The 16,441-nt window shown below is 38.5% G+C and overlaps 1 protein-coding gene across 1 annotated transcript in view; it reads right to left on the bottom strand.

Annotated features, from left to right (window-relative positions):
- The window catches only part of PIAS1 (protein inhibitor of activated STAT 1), a 118,006-nt gene extending 101,962 nt beyond the window's left edge, over positions 1 to 16,044 (bottom strand). Inside the window, exon 1 of the mRNA XM_045810734.2 lies at positions 15,986 to 16,044. Coding sequence (XP_045666690.2) covers positions 15,986 to 16,009 — 24 coding nt within the window. The 5' untranslated portion in view covers positions 16,010 to 16,044. The remainder of the gene's footprint in view (positions 1 to 15,985) is intronic.
- Between the last annotated feature and the right edge of the window lie 397 nt (positions 16,045 to 16,441).

Raw genomic sequence — 16,441 nt, forward strand, 5'->3', positions numbered from 1 at the left:
AATACATTGTTAACTATTCATATGGTTACTCTTTTATGTTGCTTTCCATTATAGTTGTTCTAGACATTTCTCTCCACATGAATAAGACTAACTCCTTGAGGTCATGTATGGGGCAAAGGGAGTCTAGGTAGGCGTGGCGAGGCTGAATAGAAGGGAACTCTAAGCACAAAAAACAGCTGAATAGAAAGCATCAGAGAACCAAGGAAAATCTCCACACACACACCCCCAAAGGATTCTTATACTGGGTTCTACAAAGACCCCTACAGATGTCTTCCCTTCTAATCCTCATACTACTTACTAGTCATATTATTTCTAGAAAACCACTGCCCAAAAGAAAGATAATATAAGCTCCAAATTCAAGCTACACATGTAATTTTAAATTTTCTACTAACTATACTTTCATTTTCTTTAAGATTTTATTTACTTATTTGAGAGAGACAGAGAGAGACAGCATGAGCAGAGAGAGGGAGAAGTGGACTCTGCTGGGCAGGGAGCTGGATGACCTGAGCTGAAGGCAGACGCTTAACTGACTGAGCCACCCAGGCACCCCCTAACTATACTTTTAAAAAGCAAAAGAAACAGGTAAAATCAATAATATATTTTACTTAACCCCATATCCAAAATTTATCTTTCCAACATATAATCAATATAAAATTATTAATGATATTTTCATCCCCCTTTTCACACCATGTCCTCAAAATCCATTATATATGTGCACTTCCAGCACACCTCAATTCAGACCAGCCACATTCCAAATGCTCAGTAGCTACATATGACTAGTGGCTACCATATTGGACAGTGCAGCTCTAGAACAGTAATATCCCTGTCATTCACTGAAGGTTTTAGCACCTGCCTCAACTATCCAAACTCCAACCCAATACTTGGCTGTATTTCTTAATTTTTTATCATTACTCTCCACCCTGAGCCACTCCACCCTGAGCCACTCACTCCCGTAGCCATACCGTGGACCTTTCTACCAAAACCTGTGCCACTTCTAAAATCACTAATTCAAACACTGACTCCTCCAACTACCACCTCCTATTCTTGCTTACATACCTCCACTGCAACAATTCAACCTCGTAAATACCTCCAATTCATTGATGTTATCACTCTATCCATCTGCCCCCTTATATCCAGCTTAGAGAGATTCCATGGTCCATCATTAAACTTTCCTTGAAAATTTCCCTTCCCCCTCTATGCCTGGCACACTCAACTGGTTCCAACTTCACAACACAGGCAGAAGAATGCAAGCGCACAAACAGATGTTACTATACAACCATAATCGTCAACTTCAATGGGCACAGGCATCCCACTAAATTTTCCAGTAAGTCAGCAATTGAACTTCCCACGATAACTACCTCAATCTTTTCCTTGCTCCTCCCACATCTCTTTCCTCCAAAAACTACCTTTAATAAGCATACATAAAGCAAATGACTTTTCAATTTTCTATACCGAAGCATTCAAAATTATTATCTGTTATTTTTAAAAAATTAAAAAACACTTCCAGGGTGCCTAGGTGGCTCAGTCGGCTGAGCCTCTGACTCTTGGTTTTGGCTCAGGTCATAATCTTGGGAGCTCAAGTCATGATCTCAGGGTCTTGGGATGGTTCTCATATCTGGCTCCACAGAGTTTGCTTCTCTCCCTCTCCTGCTGCCCCTCCCAATCCTCCTGCGTTCAAGCACTCTCTCTCTTTCTCTCTAAAATAAATAAACTTAAAAAAACTTCCAAAATTTAAAAACAGCATTTTTTGCTAATTATAAAAATGTTTTCTTTATAAAAATTCAGATATAGAAAAGTGCAAGAGAAGCAAGCTATATTTCATGTACTTAACTGGAATACTAGAATACAAGTTTCACAAGGGCCAAGAATCAAATCTATTTCCCTCCCAAATAACAACTGAGCATCTAATACAGTATCTGGCACGTAAACCAGCTCTCATTTTTATTGATGGAATGAGATCCTTGCCTTAAGCAACTGGGATATGAAAGGCCAAACCTGAAACAGGGAAAAGGAAAGGAAAGGGGAGAGTACTTATTTGTTTTCAAGGTTTAGCACAGAATGTATATAGCCCAGTAAAGGAATAATTGTTTACTTTATATGAAACTTTTTTAAACATATCAAACAAAATAATGGAAAAAACATATTAAATGTAACACAAACTTTCATGGTTTATGCTTCCGCAAAAAGCTAGACTTTTCTCACCATTTAAATTCAACTTTCTCATGGATTACAGGATGAACACATATAAATCTAAGCACTTTTCAAGATTTAACCAAATGTCAATCACTGTGGCAATTAACTTAAGTCCCTTTGTCTTCCCCAAACATGATTAGGCATAACTGCTAGATTCTATGGGCATATATATATTTACCACAGTTATGCATGTTTTCAAAATGAGGTCTCCAAAACTTTCCTCTCCACCTATGGAAACCTCCTCTTCAAAGAATACTGTTATCAAATTTGGAAAATTTGTAAGACTATGATATAATCAGATGGTTTAATTAGAAGCAACAGCTTCAAAACAACTTTACAAGTAAATAATATACAAAACTAATACATCATCACCAGTTTTGATTTTAAAAGCAATTTATTAATACAAATTACGTAAAAGGAACTAGGGAAGAAATAGGATGAGTGCACCAAAAAAGGCCTCAAAGTTTTGGAATACTCTATTAAGTTTGATGTTTTATTAGTCATCTATAAGTTGTATGTTCCTCAAAGCTATACATATTATTTTGTATACACATTTTCTTTAAAGCAACCTAGCTTTCTCTCAGAAAAGAACACAATTTCTATTATCACTCAAATTATAAATCTTCATTCAACATTGGCAACTATTTAAGAATGGTTATCATATATTAATACAGTTCATATTATGAACTTCACAGAGTTTACAATGTCCACCAATGACCAAACACAAACACCTACCATATTCCCTCCCTAAAAGGAAACAAAATGACATAAGAAAAAAAAGAAGTCACAAGCGCAAAGAGCAAAAGACAATAATCAACTGGTTTAAAAAAAAATGTAGGGGCGCCAGAGTGGCTCAGTCAGTTAAGCATCTGACTCTTGATCTCAGGCTCATGAGTTCAAGCCCCATGCTGGGCTCTATGCCGGGCATGGAGCCTACTAAAAAAAAAATTAATTAAAAAAAAAAAAAAAAGGAAAGGCACAGGTCCAGTCCTCTAACAAGAGAAAACAGAAAATGAAAGGGAGAATATTACTAAAGGATTAATACAAGACAATTTCCTAGAAGTGAAGGACGTGGGTCTCCAGACTGTGCCATCAAGTACCTTAGCACAATGACTGAAAAATACCCATACGAAGGCATTTCATCCTGAAGTTTGAGCACGCCAGGAATAAAGATCCTAAAATCTCCAGATAGGTCACATGTAAAGGTCCCAGAATGAAATGGCACTCTGTACCATGTACGATGCAGAACTCATCTTTATGTTACAAAAGGCAAGAATATACAATAGAAAACGCCTGTTCTAACTGTTCAAAATTCTACCATACTTCAAATTGCCTAGTTTCATTCAAGAGAAAAAACTAGCCCTTAGAGAGAATTTTCTGAAAAGCTAAGATATCTCAAAGATCTGTAAACTAACTTTCACTAAGATCATTATTGAAGTTCAACCTTAACTTTACTTAAAGTCCTTTGCTCCTAATAGATTTTGGTTAATTCAGCTTAGTAAAATACTAACCTAAAAATGAAGGATCCTTTTTTAAAACCACGGGTCAGGCAGGAAAGGACGTGGGCAGGGGGCAGGCATTTGGACAGGAGAAAGATAAAAATCCCAGAACAAAAGACTATAGTAAGTTTTTCGAAAAAGTTATAGTACTTTTTTTTCTACTAATCTAGTTAATTCTTACGTGAAAGTTGAGGAGAAACATGGAGATTCAAAGTTAAGTAAAACGTACAAATCAACCATGCATGGCTCTATTACTGGTCTTAACTAGATAATTATGATGCAAGATAGTATGTATCCATCTCTTGACCTGATTGAATTCCTTTCCAACAGGAATTGTTCTAATTATTCCTGTATACTGATGACTAGCACAATACGAGACACATAGAACACACTCAAATATTAACTGAATAAAATGACTGTAGGAGAAGACCTAACTGTATAGGAAGTAAAATAAATTCTCATCAACACCATGTTTTTAATGAGCCACGTAAGATTACAAAAGGGAAAACATTAATGGATGAAGCAATTTTTAAATCAAGTGAAAAAGATTATTTTTATATTCATAAGACATTACTTCTTCAAATACCCTAAACCCATAGCTAATTAATAAAAGCTTGAGTTTAACTATTTGCACTTCACATCAATATCACTTTTCCCTTGATTAACTTTATCTGCAGAATTATGTTCAATGGAGGACATACCCCTTGAATTCCAACAGCATTCATGGCATCCTCAGCACCCCCAGCATACAAACACAAACATCACCCCATTCCTTCAAATGGATTATGCAGTTAGGATGACAAGACATTTGAACATCAAAAGCTGGGCCAGTTTTATAAAGCTACAGATAAAACTGGAAACTGAATGCAAAACAAAATGTTCAGTATCATTCTCCACACTCAACAGAATTACCTGTTAAGATCAGCAGATTCCAGAAAATAACTCAGTAACAGTAAGAAGTGTTTACCTACAAGAAAATATGTTCTAAACAATTACCAACCAACCTATAAGTAACAAAGTTGAACCTACTCAACCAAATTACTCAAGAGTTACAGCACATTTTTATATGCAAATAATGCTGCTAATTACAAGTGAATTTTATCTAATGTCCTTCCCGTTGGGCATAGCAGGGTTGCCACCTGGAAAAACTTTTTTTTTTTAATTTTTTTTTTAAGTAGGCTCCACTCCCAATGGGCAGCTTGAACTCACAACCCCAAGATAAAGAGCCACAAGCTCCACTGAGGAAGCCAACCAGAAGCCCCAGAAAAACTTAACATAGTTGCCACATTTACCAAGAAGTAACTTTTTAAAAATAGTCTGGAATTAAAGGTTATTAACTTTAACTGTTCCCCATTCTCATTAGTAATTGCACTATTCCTGGGATTACTATTTAAATTTAGGAGTGAAAAATAACGGCAATCCTAAAATTCATGCCCTTTCCCTTAACTAGGATTCAATTACACACAAAATACCATACTTAAAAAAAACCTTTCACCTTCAAGTGTTACTTCATTTTGAAATCGCAGATTAGAATAACTTTTGCACAAGAATCTTTGTTATCTAGTATTACCTTGACACCCTTGGGAAAGACGCTTGAGGAATACAGAGGCTGAAGCTTTTCAAATACAACTCTAAAGAAAGGTAAAAAGAAACTAGAAAAGCATTCAGAGTTTTATAACCTCTAGGTTCCACTTCAATCCCACAAGAGGGAAAGGAAGAAAACAAAACAGGTCGAATGCAAACCAATCATCTTAGATATTTGGTAAGAGCTAGTAAGATCTGCTGAAGAGGAAATTATTGGCTAAAACAGGTTAGGGCACATCTGTATGGCTTTTTCATTTACCCAAGCTATTTCTATCCCCTACTACAGAAAAAAAGCCAATCAAGGGTTGAGACAGAACCTTGAGAAAATAAAAAGTTATACCATTCCCACACCATTACTGATTTAAAGCACTTGAGAGTAGAGTCATTCAAGGCAATGCAAACTGTTAATATCTTTACTAGAGATGCAGGATATAAACAGTTTCTGCTTGCAAACTTGCCTTGTAAATGGGATCACTATTATCTGTAAGCAAACTATTTTTTCTTTTAGATAATAATTTTTAAAAATGCCATGGATGAGAAGGTGAAAGGGATAGTCTGATTTTAAGCTATAGATTCTTGTACTGTAAATCTTATACAAACAGTGTTCAGGTTCTCAAAGTTTTTGCTCTCTGGACTCTTTTATAGTCTAGAAAATGGAGGACCCCCAAAAACTTTGTTGATTAAATCTATCGATATTGGGGCACCTGGGTGGCTGAGTTGGTTAAGCACTCAACTCTTGGTTTCTGCTCAGGGAGTGACTGAGTCCTGTGTAAGGTCCTGTGTTCAGCAGGGAGTCTACTTCAGATTCTCTCTCTCCCTCTCCCTCTGCCCCTTCCCCCCCCCCCCGCCACGCTGTCTCTCGCTTTCAAATAAATAAATATTTTTTAAAAAATCTATCCATATTTACTATATTAGAAATCAAAACAGATAAAGATTTATCATTTCAAAATAATTCATTATTTGTTAACATAAATCACGTATTAATTTTAAAAACTACATTCCAAGACAAAAAATATATTAGCAAGAAGACTGTCATTGTTTTACATTTTTGCAAACCGCTTTAATGTCTGACTTAATAAAGACAGTCTGATTCTATCTGCTTTTGCATTTAACAGGCTCCACGAGGTTGTTCTGACTGAAGTACATGAAGAAAATTCAGCCTCACGCAGGTATGTAGCTCGAAAAAGTATTTCAGTAGCCTTTTCAGATAACTGGATATTCTCTGATTCTTCACCAAAACTCAACAAGCACAGGTTCTTAAAGGCTGTTGCAATATGGAATCTGAAAACCTATCAGTGAACACTTCCTACTCTGATTTATTGAAATCCATTGGTCTATCTTCCATTTCCAATGGATCTTCTTACCCATGCATGACTTTACAACACCATGCATTATTTAGAAAGTATTGCTTCACTGAGTTACACAGTTCTTCCAAATGTTGACATTTTCAAGATATCATATTCATTAGTACCACCACTGATCTTATCAAAAAGTATTGGGAAGCTGTCAAACTCACAGTAGCAAATACAAGTATTCCAAAATTCCATCTTCACTTGAAAACTTGAATTTTATCATCAGCAACAAATACTGTCAGTTGTTTTTCTTGTAGAGAAAATGTCCTGAATATCCAAGTCTGCATAACCATTCTTTGTCAGCCAGTCTTTCAAGTAAAAATGGTATTAAATTAAAAAAGCAGCTAGTTCAGCCCACAACTCAACTGCACAAGATCTTTTCTTTGAGTCAACCATTGGATCTGGTACTCAGTAAAAGTGCTTTTACAGGTACTTCCCACTTCATCACACAAAATATATTTTCAAATGGACTCAAGGATTGAGACATAATCAAATTAATACTTTTTTTTCCCTTTGCTTAAGGACACTAAGGATAACTGACATTTATTTTTTAATTCCAGATGTATGATGATGTACTAAAGTAGTACAGTTTAGTGCCACCGCCTTAATTCATGCTAAGGTACCAGCAATTTTACCCATCACTGACTTTGCAAACACCAATATAAGAAATAATGCCTTACTACTATTAGAAAAATAGTCTTGACCTGTATGACCCCCAGAAAGAGCCTAGAAAGCCACCAGAGGTCTAGAAAATGGACTTTGAGAACCACTGCAATAGTTGATGCACTACCTTTATGATTAAAAAAAAGATAACTTTTTTTTTTTAAGATTTTATTTATTTATTCGACAGAGATAGAGACAGCCAGCGAGAGAGGGAACACAAGCAGGGGAAGTGGGAGAGGAAGAAGCAGGCTCATAGTGGAAGAGCCTGATGTGGGGCTCGATCCCATAACGCCAGGATCACGCCCTGAGCCGAAGGCAGACGCTTAACCGCTGTGCCACCCAGGCGCCCCCCAAAAAAGATAACTTTTTAATAAATATCCCATTATAACAAGAAAGTTTAAATACACACATATACACAGAGATATACTCAAACTACTGATAGCCTGGTACCTCAGAGCTGGAACTAAAAAATAATGACAGAATGTGACAGAAAACTTCCTGAATAAGTAACAAACTATTGCCAAGTACTTACCATCAGCTAGGTGCCTCTACATTCCCTTTCTTGGGTAACTTACAGAACCCTAGAGACCAGAATGAGGATTTTAATGTAAGAGAAAAATGTTTATCCTGAAATCTTTCAGATCTTTTTTTAAGATTAGACCTACATGACTGCAAGAAAAAGTCTTAAAATTCACCATAAAGCACAAGATAGCATGTTAAATTCTATTTTAAGCACTATGCCATGAAGCTAAAAACAGCCTTGCTCACTCAGAAACCCAAATACAAAATGAACTGCTTTGGTTGTGCACTGCCAGAATCCCATAAAAAGCCTACATTCCATTTCTCCTCAAGCCAAACAACCTTTACCTGTTTTAGTTTTTATTCCTATTTTTCAGTGAAACTCCAATGCTAACACCATAGATGTTATGTTAAATGTGGCAACTGTTTTTTAAAAAAGCAACAGTATAACAAAACTATCAAAACAAATTAAGAACTTTTAGACATATACATTGATATATTCAAGAGGTAAACCTCTATAAATATGCATACAAAATCTGTGCACAGTTAAAAAAGAATGAGAAGATCTCATTTTGGGATACGATATGGAAAGATCTTCTATATTATTAAGTGAAAAAGCAAGTCAAAGGATATTAGGTATAGTATGATCCCATTTATGTTTTTTATGTACATGTACATTCATTTAGTAATACTCAGTTCCTTCTGTGTGCCTCAGTCATGTATTATTCTAGATATACACATACAATAAATTAAAAATATTATACAGGCACAGATAAATGCCCACCCAAAGAAAAATGAATAGGTCAGACACAGAAGACTATACATTATATGATTTCATATATATGAAATGTCCAAAACAGGCAAATCTACAGAGACCAAAAGAGATTAGCAGCTGTCTTAGGGTGAAATGAGTTGTGGGCAGTGAGGGTGATAGCTGAAAGGTGCAGGATTTCTTTTGCAGGGAAGGAAAATATTCTAAAATTGATTATGTTGATGTTTGCACAACTTTGTAAATGTATTAAAAACCAGTTAATTGTATACTTTAAATAGATGAGCTGAATGGTATGTGAATTATATCTCAATAAAACTGTTATGCTCCCCACCCCCAAAAAAAGAATAGATACCAAAGTGATTGCCTCTGGGGGAGGGGAGGATTGAAGATGATGAAGGTCTTTAAGATTGTACTCTATTTACTGCCATATCACTACAATCAGAATGTAGTCACTTATTATCTATATAACTTAAGGAAATATAAAAGACAAACCTAAAACAGTCTTTCATAAATCATATTAGATTTAACATTATTCAAGTTCATCTAAAAAGCAGCCATTAAAAAAAATGTGAAGATGTGAACATTTACAATTAAGACTGTCATACAGACATGTGCATCAGCCCCCTTACTAACAGAAACAAATTCTGAACGTAATTTGTTCATTTCACAAACCTATCTTAAGCACCTACTGCGGTCACAGGGTAGGAATGGGAGGAAATGAAATGGGTGTACAAAGCAGAACACTAGTCAACAAAAAGAAGCAAACTAACAGCTCTGGCTTTAAGTTAAGGACTTCTGCCATAGAGTGGAGGAGACAAAACACACAAAAAGTGGACTGGGATCAAACTACAGAAAATCCTGAATACCTGAGAGCTAAGACTTTATTCTGTTTTTGAGGGAAAGCTACTGGAGTGACAGGATGAAAAGAAATGTTTTGGGAAAATTAACCTGGCAACCAAAGGGAGGGAAATTGAAAGCAAAAAGAATAGCAGGAAAGGTAAGAAGGAGATGAAGTTTTAAAAAATGGGAATATTTGCAACAACCTCTGGAGAGTTATTGATATTTCAAAGTTACTAGTTACTGTTCAAAGGGTTTATATTTTGTTTGATGTAAGGTGAAACAAAAAAGGGGAAAAAAGGTAGTTTCTTCATTTTACTGAGTTTTAAAAATTTATTAAAAAGAAGGAAGTTTTACCAGTTAATTCTGAACGTAGGAGGAGTTTGGGGGCTATCATTTCATGTGATACTTAAACTGAAAGTAGAAGAAATCAAAAGTAATGGGAGTTCCACGGTTTTTAACATGGAAGGGGAAGTATAATCACAAACATTTTGTAATAAGAATAGCAAAAAGTGCATAGCAATTATGAAATTGATAATAAAATACAACTACATACTTAAAATTTATCACCCATTTTAAAAAATCCTAATGGTAAAACTTGTTACATAAATTCAAGTTTACATGAGGACTAAATTGGACATGTCAAATTTAGAGTTCGATCTCTTTCATGCCCTTAATCTCATCAACTGTTCCTTCTACAGTGCAGTATTTTCCAGATGTTACAGAAATAATATTCTTAGCTCAATTGACATATCCATTTATTGATTGAACCCATAAAGGTTCACGTATACATTCATTAGTTGAGTTAACCCATGAAGGTTTCTTCTTAAAATAGAAAAATATGGGGCACCTGGGTGGCTCAGTCAGTTAAGCATTTGCCTTCAGCTTAGGTCGTGATCTCAGGGTCCTGGGATGGAGCCCCACGTCAGGCTCTCTGCTCAGCTGAGAGTCTGCTTCTCCCTCTCTCTCTGACCCTCCTCCCGCTTGTTCTCTCCCTCTCCCCCCACCAAAAAAAAGAAAAAAAAAAAAGAAATAGAAAAATATTTTCACTGTGTCTGTAACCTCTTTTCTGTAATAGCCTCCTCAAAACAATGTTACCTATCAAACTAATACTCTGGCAACACTTACTTTTGAGAAAAAATACAAGTAAGGCAAATTCTCATTTCCACTTTATCTAAATTAATGCTGAGCACTGCTTTTCTTAAAATGTCAGTTAAAAACAGATGCGCAACTAAACAAGGCACATAAACTTCCAATATTTGATTACTGTGATATAATTTCCAAAATCAAACATACTTGAAATAAATTACAAATGCTGTTTCATACTCTATTTCATACTTTATCAAATGTTCTGATTCAAAAGCAACGTTTACTTACATTTTTATAGAATATACTCTGCTATCATTTAATAATCTCATCTGATAGGCTATAGAAACAGAAACAAAGGTATAGACAATGAACAAATCAAGAATTACCTATTTCACTCACAACACTCATCTAATCAAAATCCCATTAGCACTGCTCTCTAAAACACAGAAAAAGTTCTGTCATATCAATGTATTCTGTTAGAATAAAACATGTGCAAATTTTTATATCAGGCTGTTTGTCAAGACATTGTTTAAAACAGCAAAAAAGTAGAAATATCTAATGTCCAATGATAATGGGACTGGCTGAATAAAAAACAATGTTACCTTTCAAATGATCGCAGAGACCTGCATTTACTTACCTGGAAAGATAGCCATGAAAATAGCAGATTACACATAAAGAAAAGTGTGAACTCTTTGTGATGAATATACATACACATATGCTCACAGAAGAAAGTCTAAATGGATACCCAGATGTTAACCATGATATTTCTAAGTGCTGGGATTACAGGTGTTTATTTTTCTGCTTATTTTTTAGTATTCTCTGAAATTTTCAAAGCAAAATGACATTTGCAAGAATTAACGTCTATGATTCCAACCAACAAACTCCAAAATCTTCCTTGCAAAAAGCCCAAGGAATATCCAAAAATACTCTGGCATAAAGCAAGAGGGAAAGTATTAGCAACAACATAACTAGAATTCTTTGTGAGTGAGGCACCCTAGAGGGCTCCAGGACAGACATGGCACCTTTACAGCAGCCTATTATATAGTACAGGGTCTGAATTCACAAGGCCTAGGTTCAAGTCCCTGCCAGTTTTACTTGTATGACCTTGGGCTAGTCACTTACTCTTTCTGGGCTCACTTCATCAATAAAAGAGAGATACGACCTGCCTTCCTACCTCAAAGAACTGTTGGAAAGATCAGATGAGATAATGTGATACATTATAAGCTGTAACATTATGAACTGCAAAGTACTACACAAAAATAAGATATTATTCATTCAAATATGAAAAAAAAGAAAAAGGTTCTTAATGCCAGAGCAAAATACTTCAGAAAGCACTACAATCAATTCTATAAAGTAATGAACCAGGGGTTTTGTTTTTAAAGGCTACATCTTATCATAAACACCCAGTTTTTCAGAAATTCAGATACTTTTTCCCAGTTCCCACTACAACCATGAGCCATTTTATTTTCTTATCCCTAGTTACTACCAAGAAAGGGTACAAATTACACTGAACTCAAAAAGCCTCAGCAAGAACCCTGGAGCAGCATGTTGATGTAGTTCACCAGGAGAAACCCAAGGTTAATCAGCTGTAGACTCACCACTAAGCACTACTGCAATCCACAGTGGTTACAAGAGACTCTTTGAAGAAAAAGACAATACAGTGACCCAGGAGAAAACTGCATATGAAAAAGCAGTATTTCAAAACAATCATATGAAATACTTAAAAACTAAAGTGTTTTATAAATTGTTTCTAAATACTGTTCATAAAAAAGGTGACTTAAAACCAAAGCTATCTAAATATGGCACTTGACACCAAACCCAATTAGGGAGATTCAAATCAAATTCATGAATAAACTGTCAGGTTTATTTCCTTCTTATCTGAAATAAAAGCAGACAAATCACACCACAAAGATCAAAATTAAGTGACTATTTCTTGAAAATAAAGAGTCAGAATGTGACAACAGAATTTACTGACATGCTTATAGATACTTTTAAAAGCATAGTGTCAAAAGTATGGCTTCTCTTCCCATTGAATTCCATTATTTTATTCCACTAAAATGATAAACTTCTTCCTCCCCACTGTTCCTCCTGTGAGTTAAAATGGCAATATAACTTGATTTGAGAGTTAATGCAAAAAAATTGTAATAAAAAAAGTACTCTGGGGCGCCTAGGTGGCTCAGCTGGCTAAGCATCCAACTCCTAATTTCTGCTCAGGTCATCTTAGGGTTGTGAGATCAAGCCCTCGAGCCCCCCCCCACCCCACCCCAGGCTCCAAGCTCTGGAGTCTGCTTGAGATTTTCTTCCTCCCCCTCGGCCCCTCCCCCAACTCCCCCTAGAGCGTGCGCATGCACTCTCTCTCTCTCTCTAAAATAAATAAATATATTTTTTTAAAGTACGTTAAGAGGAACTACATGAAGCTGTCAGATTATTAACTTCCAAGATCATCTGGCCATCACACCCTCATGCTTTTTAAGTTCCTGAAGATAATAAAATGCTCACTCTCTACATTCTTGCAGATGTCATTTATGGGTATTCCCCTAATGAAAAATTAAACCTTTCATAAACAAATGTGCACAGAGAATTCTTTTTGATATGTATGACTCACAATCTAATTTTTATTGGCAGTATCTTCAAGTGTTGCAGCTTGCAGTATTCCTATAGGAGATACAGATCTATCCATTTTTCCCACCTAATCTTTGTAGATTCGTTATAGATTTAAAAGGACTCACTAAAATGGGCCATGAGGAAAATAATTATGAATACAATCCACAGCAAGATGAAATGTGGGTTGTGAATTAAGATAACAAAAAAGTCACTGTATTTACTCAAAACCTCATAGTTGGATATCCATTGTTGAGTACTGTATTTTCACCTAAAACTGAAAAATCTGGGTTTTTCTTTAATTTTATTCTGCTTTTCCTATCTTATTAAGAATAAACGCTATTTACTTCCAAAAAAAAAGAAACCATCAGAAAATATAATTTCCTAAAGGAGTATCTTCCAAAGCTTACTGCACAGAAAATTATATACACGTTCTCAAATAACTATGGTAGGCGTTCCTAAGATCATCTACCCCTTCAAAAAAAAAAAAAAGAACAGCAAATCTACCCACAACCAAGTACTAAAATTTTTAACACAGCTATCACCAGCTAAGCAATTTATCACAGCTTCTCTCAAAGTATTGGACACACACAATGCCAAACCAGTATGTCAAAACAGTTATTATAATTTGAAAAAATTGTACTACAGAAACACAAGAGTAGTTTTTCCTCTGGGAGGAAAAAAACTCAAGTAGATTTTTGAGAAAGCAAAAAGGGAGACCATTTTTAGAAAAATAATGTTTCCCCCAAGTGTTCAGCATTTATCTGATACAGGCTCATTTTTGTAAAGAGAAACTTTACCTAACAAGACTCACACCAGGGATCTGATCTATCCCCAAAGGCACTTTCTTAAAATGAGAAAGAACAAAGGAGGAAATCTCCCAGCATGTGCTTTTCATACCAGTTTCTTTGGACAGCATCAAGAGTGACAATATAACCAGCTCAAGCTTTTCAGCTTAATTCTGTGGCCCATGTATAACAGAACTGATTAGCTATCATTCAAAAGGATTCCAAACAAAATAAATATTAGAAGGCAAAGATCACAGCAACATTGTGACTACATCTTAAGAGTGAAACTATAGAAAACATGTATCTTAAAGTTGTGTACTTTACAAGAGTTAATGACCTCAAAATATTCAAATTGCTGAGGCTTTTTCATTTCAGTCAATAGTTCGAAACTGGAAAAAAACGAAACCAACCATTCCAAATCTGCTATCTCTTCAATTAACTCGTAATTAGAAGTAAATTTTAAAAGAATGACATTCAAAGCCAGCGCCTTAGTATACAAATTCTGGAATGTTAACGTTGCAAAATTATTGAGGAAACCGATCTTTCAGCGAAGCTTTCCACAGAAAAACTCCAGAAACAAACCTGGTGTTTGCCTGTTCTAGAAGCTGTCGTTTCAATATAACGGAGAAATTTTTTTTTAATATTTTTTATTAAATAGAGACAGAGGACCCTCCGCAAAGATTTACAACTGTATATCCCAATCGCCACTCTGACAGAGATGTCAGTTCTCTGGGTCAAGATACAACCAGCTGCTTGGTTCACACACAGGAAGCCACAGAGAGGGGAATATAGCGTTCAGAGCCTCGAAATAATACGCGTTAGTTAAAACTGCCTGCTACTAAACCAAAATTATTCAAGCGGAGCCCCATTTGTCACAATCCAATCATAAGGGTTCCACCCCCCTCCCCCAACAGCTTGTGTTGTGGTATATCTGCTTCTGTAAAGAAGCCATCATCAGGTAAAGAAGATTGGGGTGGGAGAAAAAGCGGGGAAAAGGGGGCACCCTTTCATCCAATTTCGCGAGGCGTGAGTAATTGGTACAGTTGAGAGGAACGGAGGAACGTTCTATTTATTGGGGGTTGAAGTAGGGATGAGGGGAGAATTTCGTTCAAATCAACATGGCCAGCAAGATGTCCCTACAAACAAAAGGCAACGGGGGGATATAAACACGAACCATTCACCTCCATCAGCTATAGCATCGCCATCATGGTGTGTGTAGAGACCCCCAAAGGCTCCTCTCACCCTCCACACCAGGCAAAGGAAGAGAAGGAAAAGAAGGGAGAGGTAGCTGCTTCCCACCACCCACCACTGCTTCCAAATACACACCCTTCGAGGGGGGTTCTATCCCCCCCCCCGCGGTTGCCCAGAATCAGAGAGAAAGTAACGTCCCACCCAGGCAGACTCCCCCGCTACCCCTCAGCCGAACCCCAACGCCGGCCCGGGGCTCACTAAACTTTACCGGAGCTTCTCCCCACATCCCCGCCCCATAGCCCCAGGATCGCGCTGCCCACAAGCGGGGCACCCCGGGCGCCTCCTGACAGGCGGGCAGCCGGGGAGAGCCGAGTCCGGGGCGGGGGCGGCAGGGAGCCACGGAGGGGCGGGGCGGCCGGAGCCAAGTTCCCGGGGGTCTGAGGAGAGCTCCTGACAGCAGCCCGGGACTGCAAAGGAGGAAGAGGAAGCGGCGGCGGGGAGCTTTCCCAATCCCCCCTACACGAACACCCTGCCCCAGCCCCCGTTCCCCATGGGGGGGGCGGGGAGGCTGGTGGAAGGTGAAGAAGCCGAGCCCAGGGGGCAGCCGAGGCCCCTACCTCCCGACTCCCGATCTCTTCCCCCGCCACCCCCGCCAGAGGCGCCCACAACAATAACACGCCGGGGACGACCCGTCAGCGCCCCCGAGGCACCCGGGGCCCGCGGCCCGCCGCTGCCGGGCCCCCTCAGCTGGGGCCGGGCGCGCCGCTCCTCCCTACAACTCCAGGCCCGGATGGAGTCAGGCCCGAGCGGCCCCCCAGGGCCGGACCCATCCCCCCCGGCACCAGCGGCGCCGTCTCCGCGGCCGAATATTAGAAGTGAATTCGAGCTGCGCTTTACCTTTAGTTCCGCACTGTCCGCCATCTTGCGTCTGTCAGCGCAAGCGCACTGAACCTCGCCGGGGGCCGCGGCTAGACCCGCCCCTCTAGCCAGCCTGGCCCCGCCCTGGCCCGTCCCCTCTCGCCCCTCCACCTCCCCGTCCCGCCCCCGGCCTCCGCCCCTCTCCGGGCGCTCGGAGCCCCGCCCCGGGCACGTACAGCAGCGTACCATTTAAATAATGGCGCCAAGCGGGGAGGTTTGACAGTTACTCCCCCCTCAACCTCCCCGCCCCCCATCTTCGCCAGACTAGCGCCTCCAGGGAAGGGCCGGAGCGAGTGGGCTGCGGGCCTGAGCCCCGCCCCTCCGCGGACTGCGGAACCCTTCTGCAAAGCTTCGATGCCTGCAGTCACAGAAACTATAATGGCCCCCTCCCCCAATCAGCGAGTCCTTTTCAGCACCTGCTACCTGCGAGGCTAC

This window comes from Ursus americanus, chromosome 28 (genome assembly GCF_024610735.1).
Source record: "Ursus americanus isolate L20-20 chromosome 28, mUrsAme1.1.p, whole genome shotgun sequence".
Lineage (NCBI taxonomy): Eukaryota > Metazoa > Chordata > Mammalia > Carnivora > Ursidae > Ursus > Ursus americanus.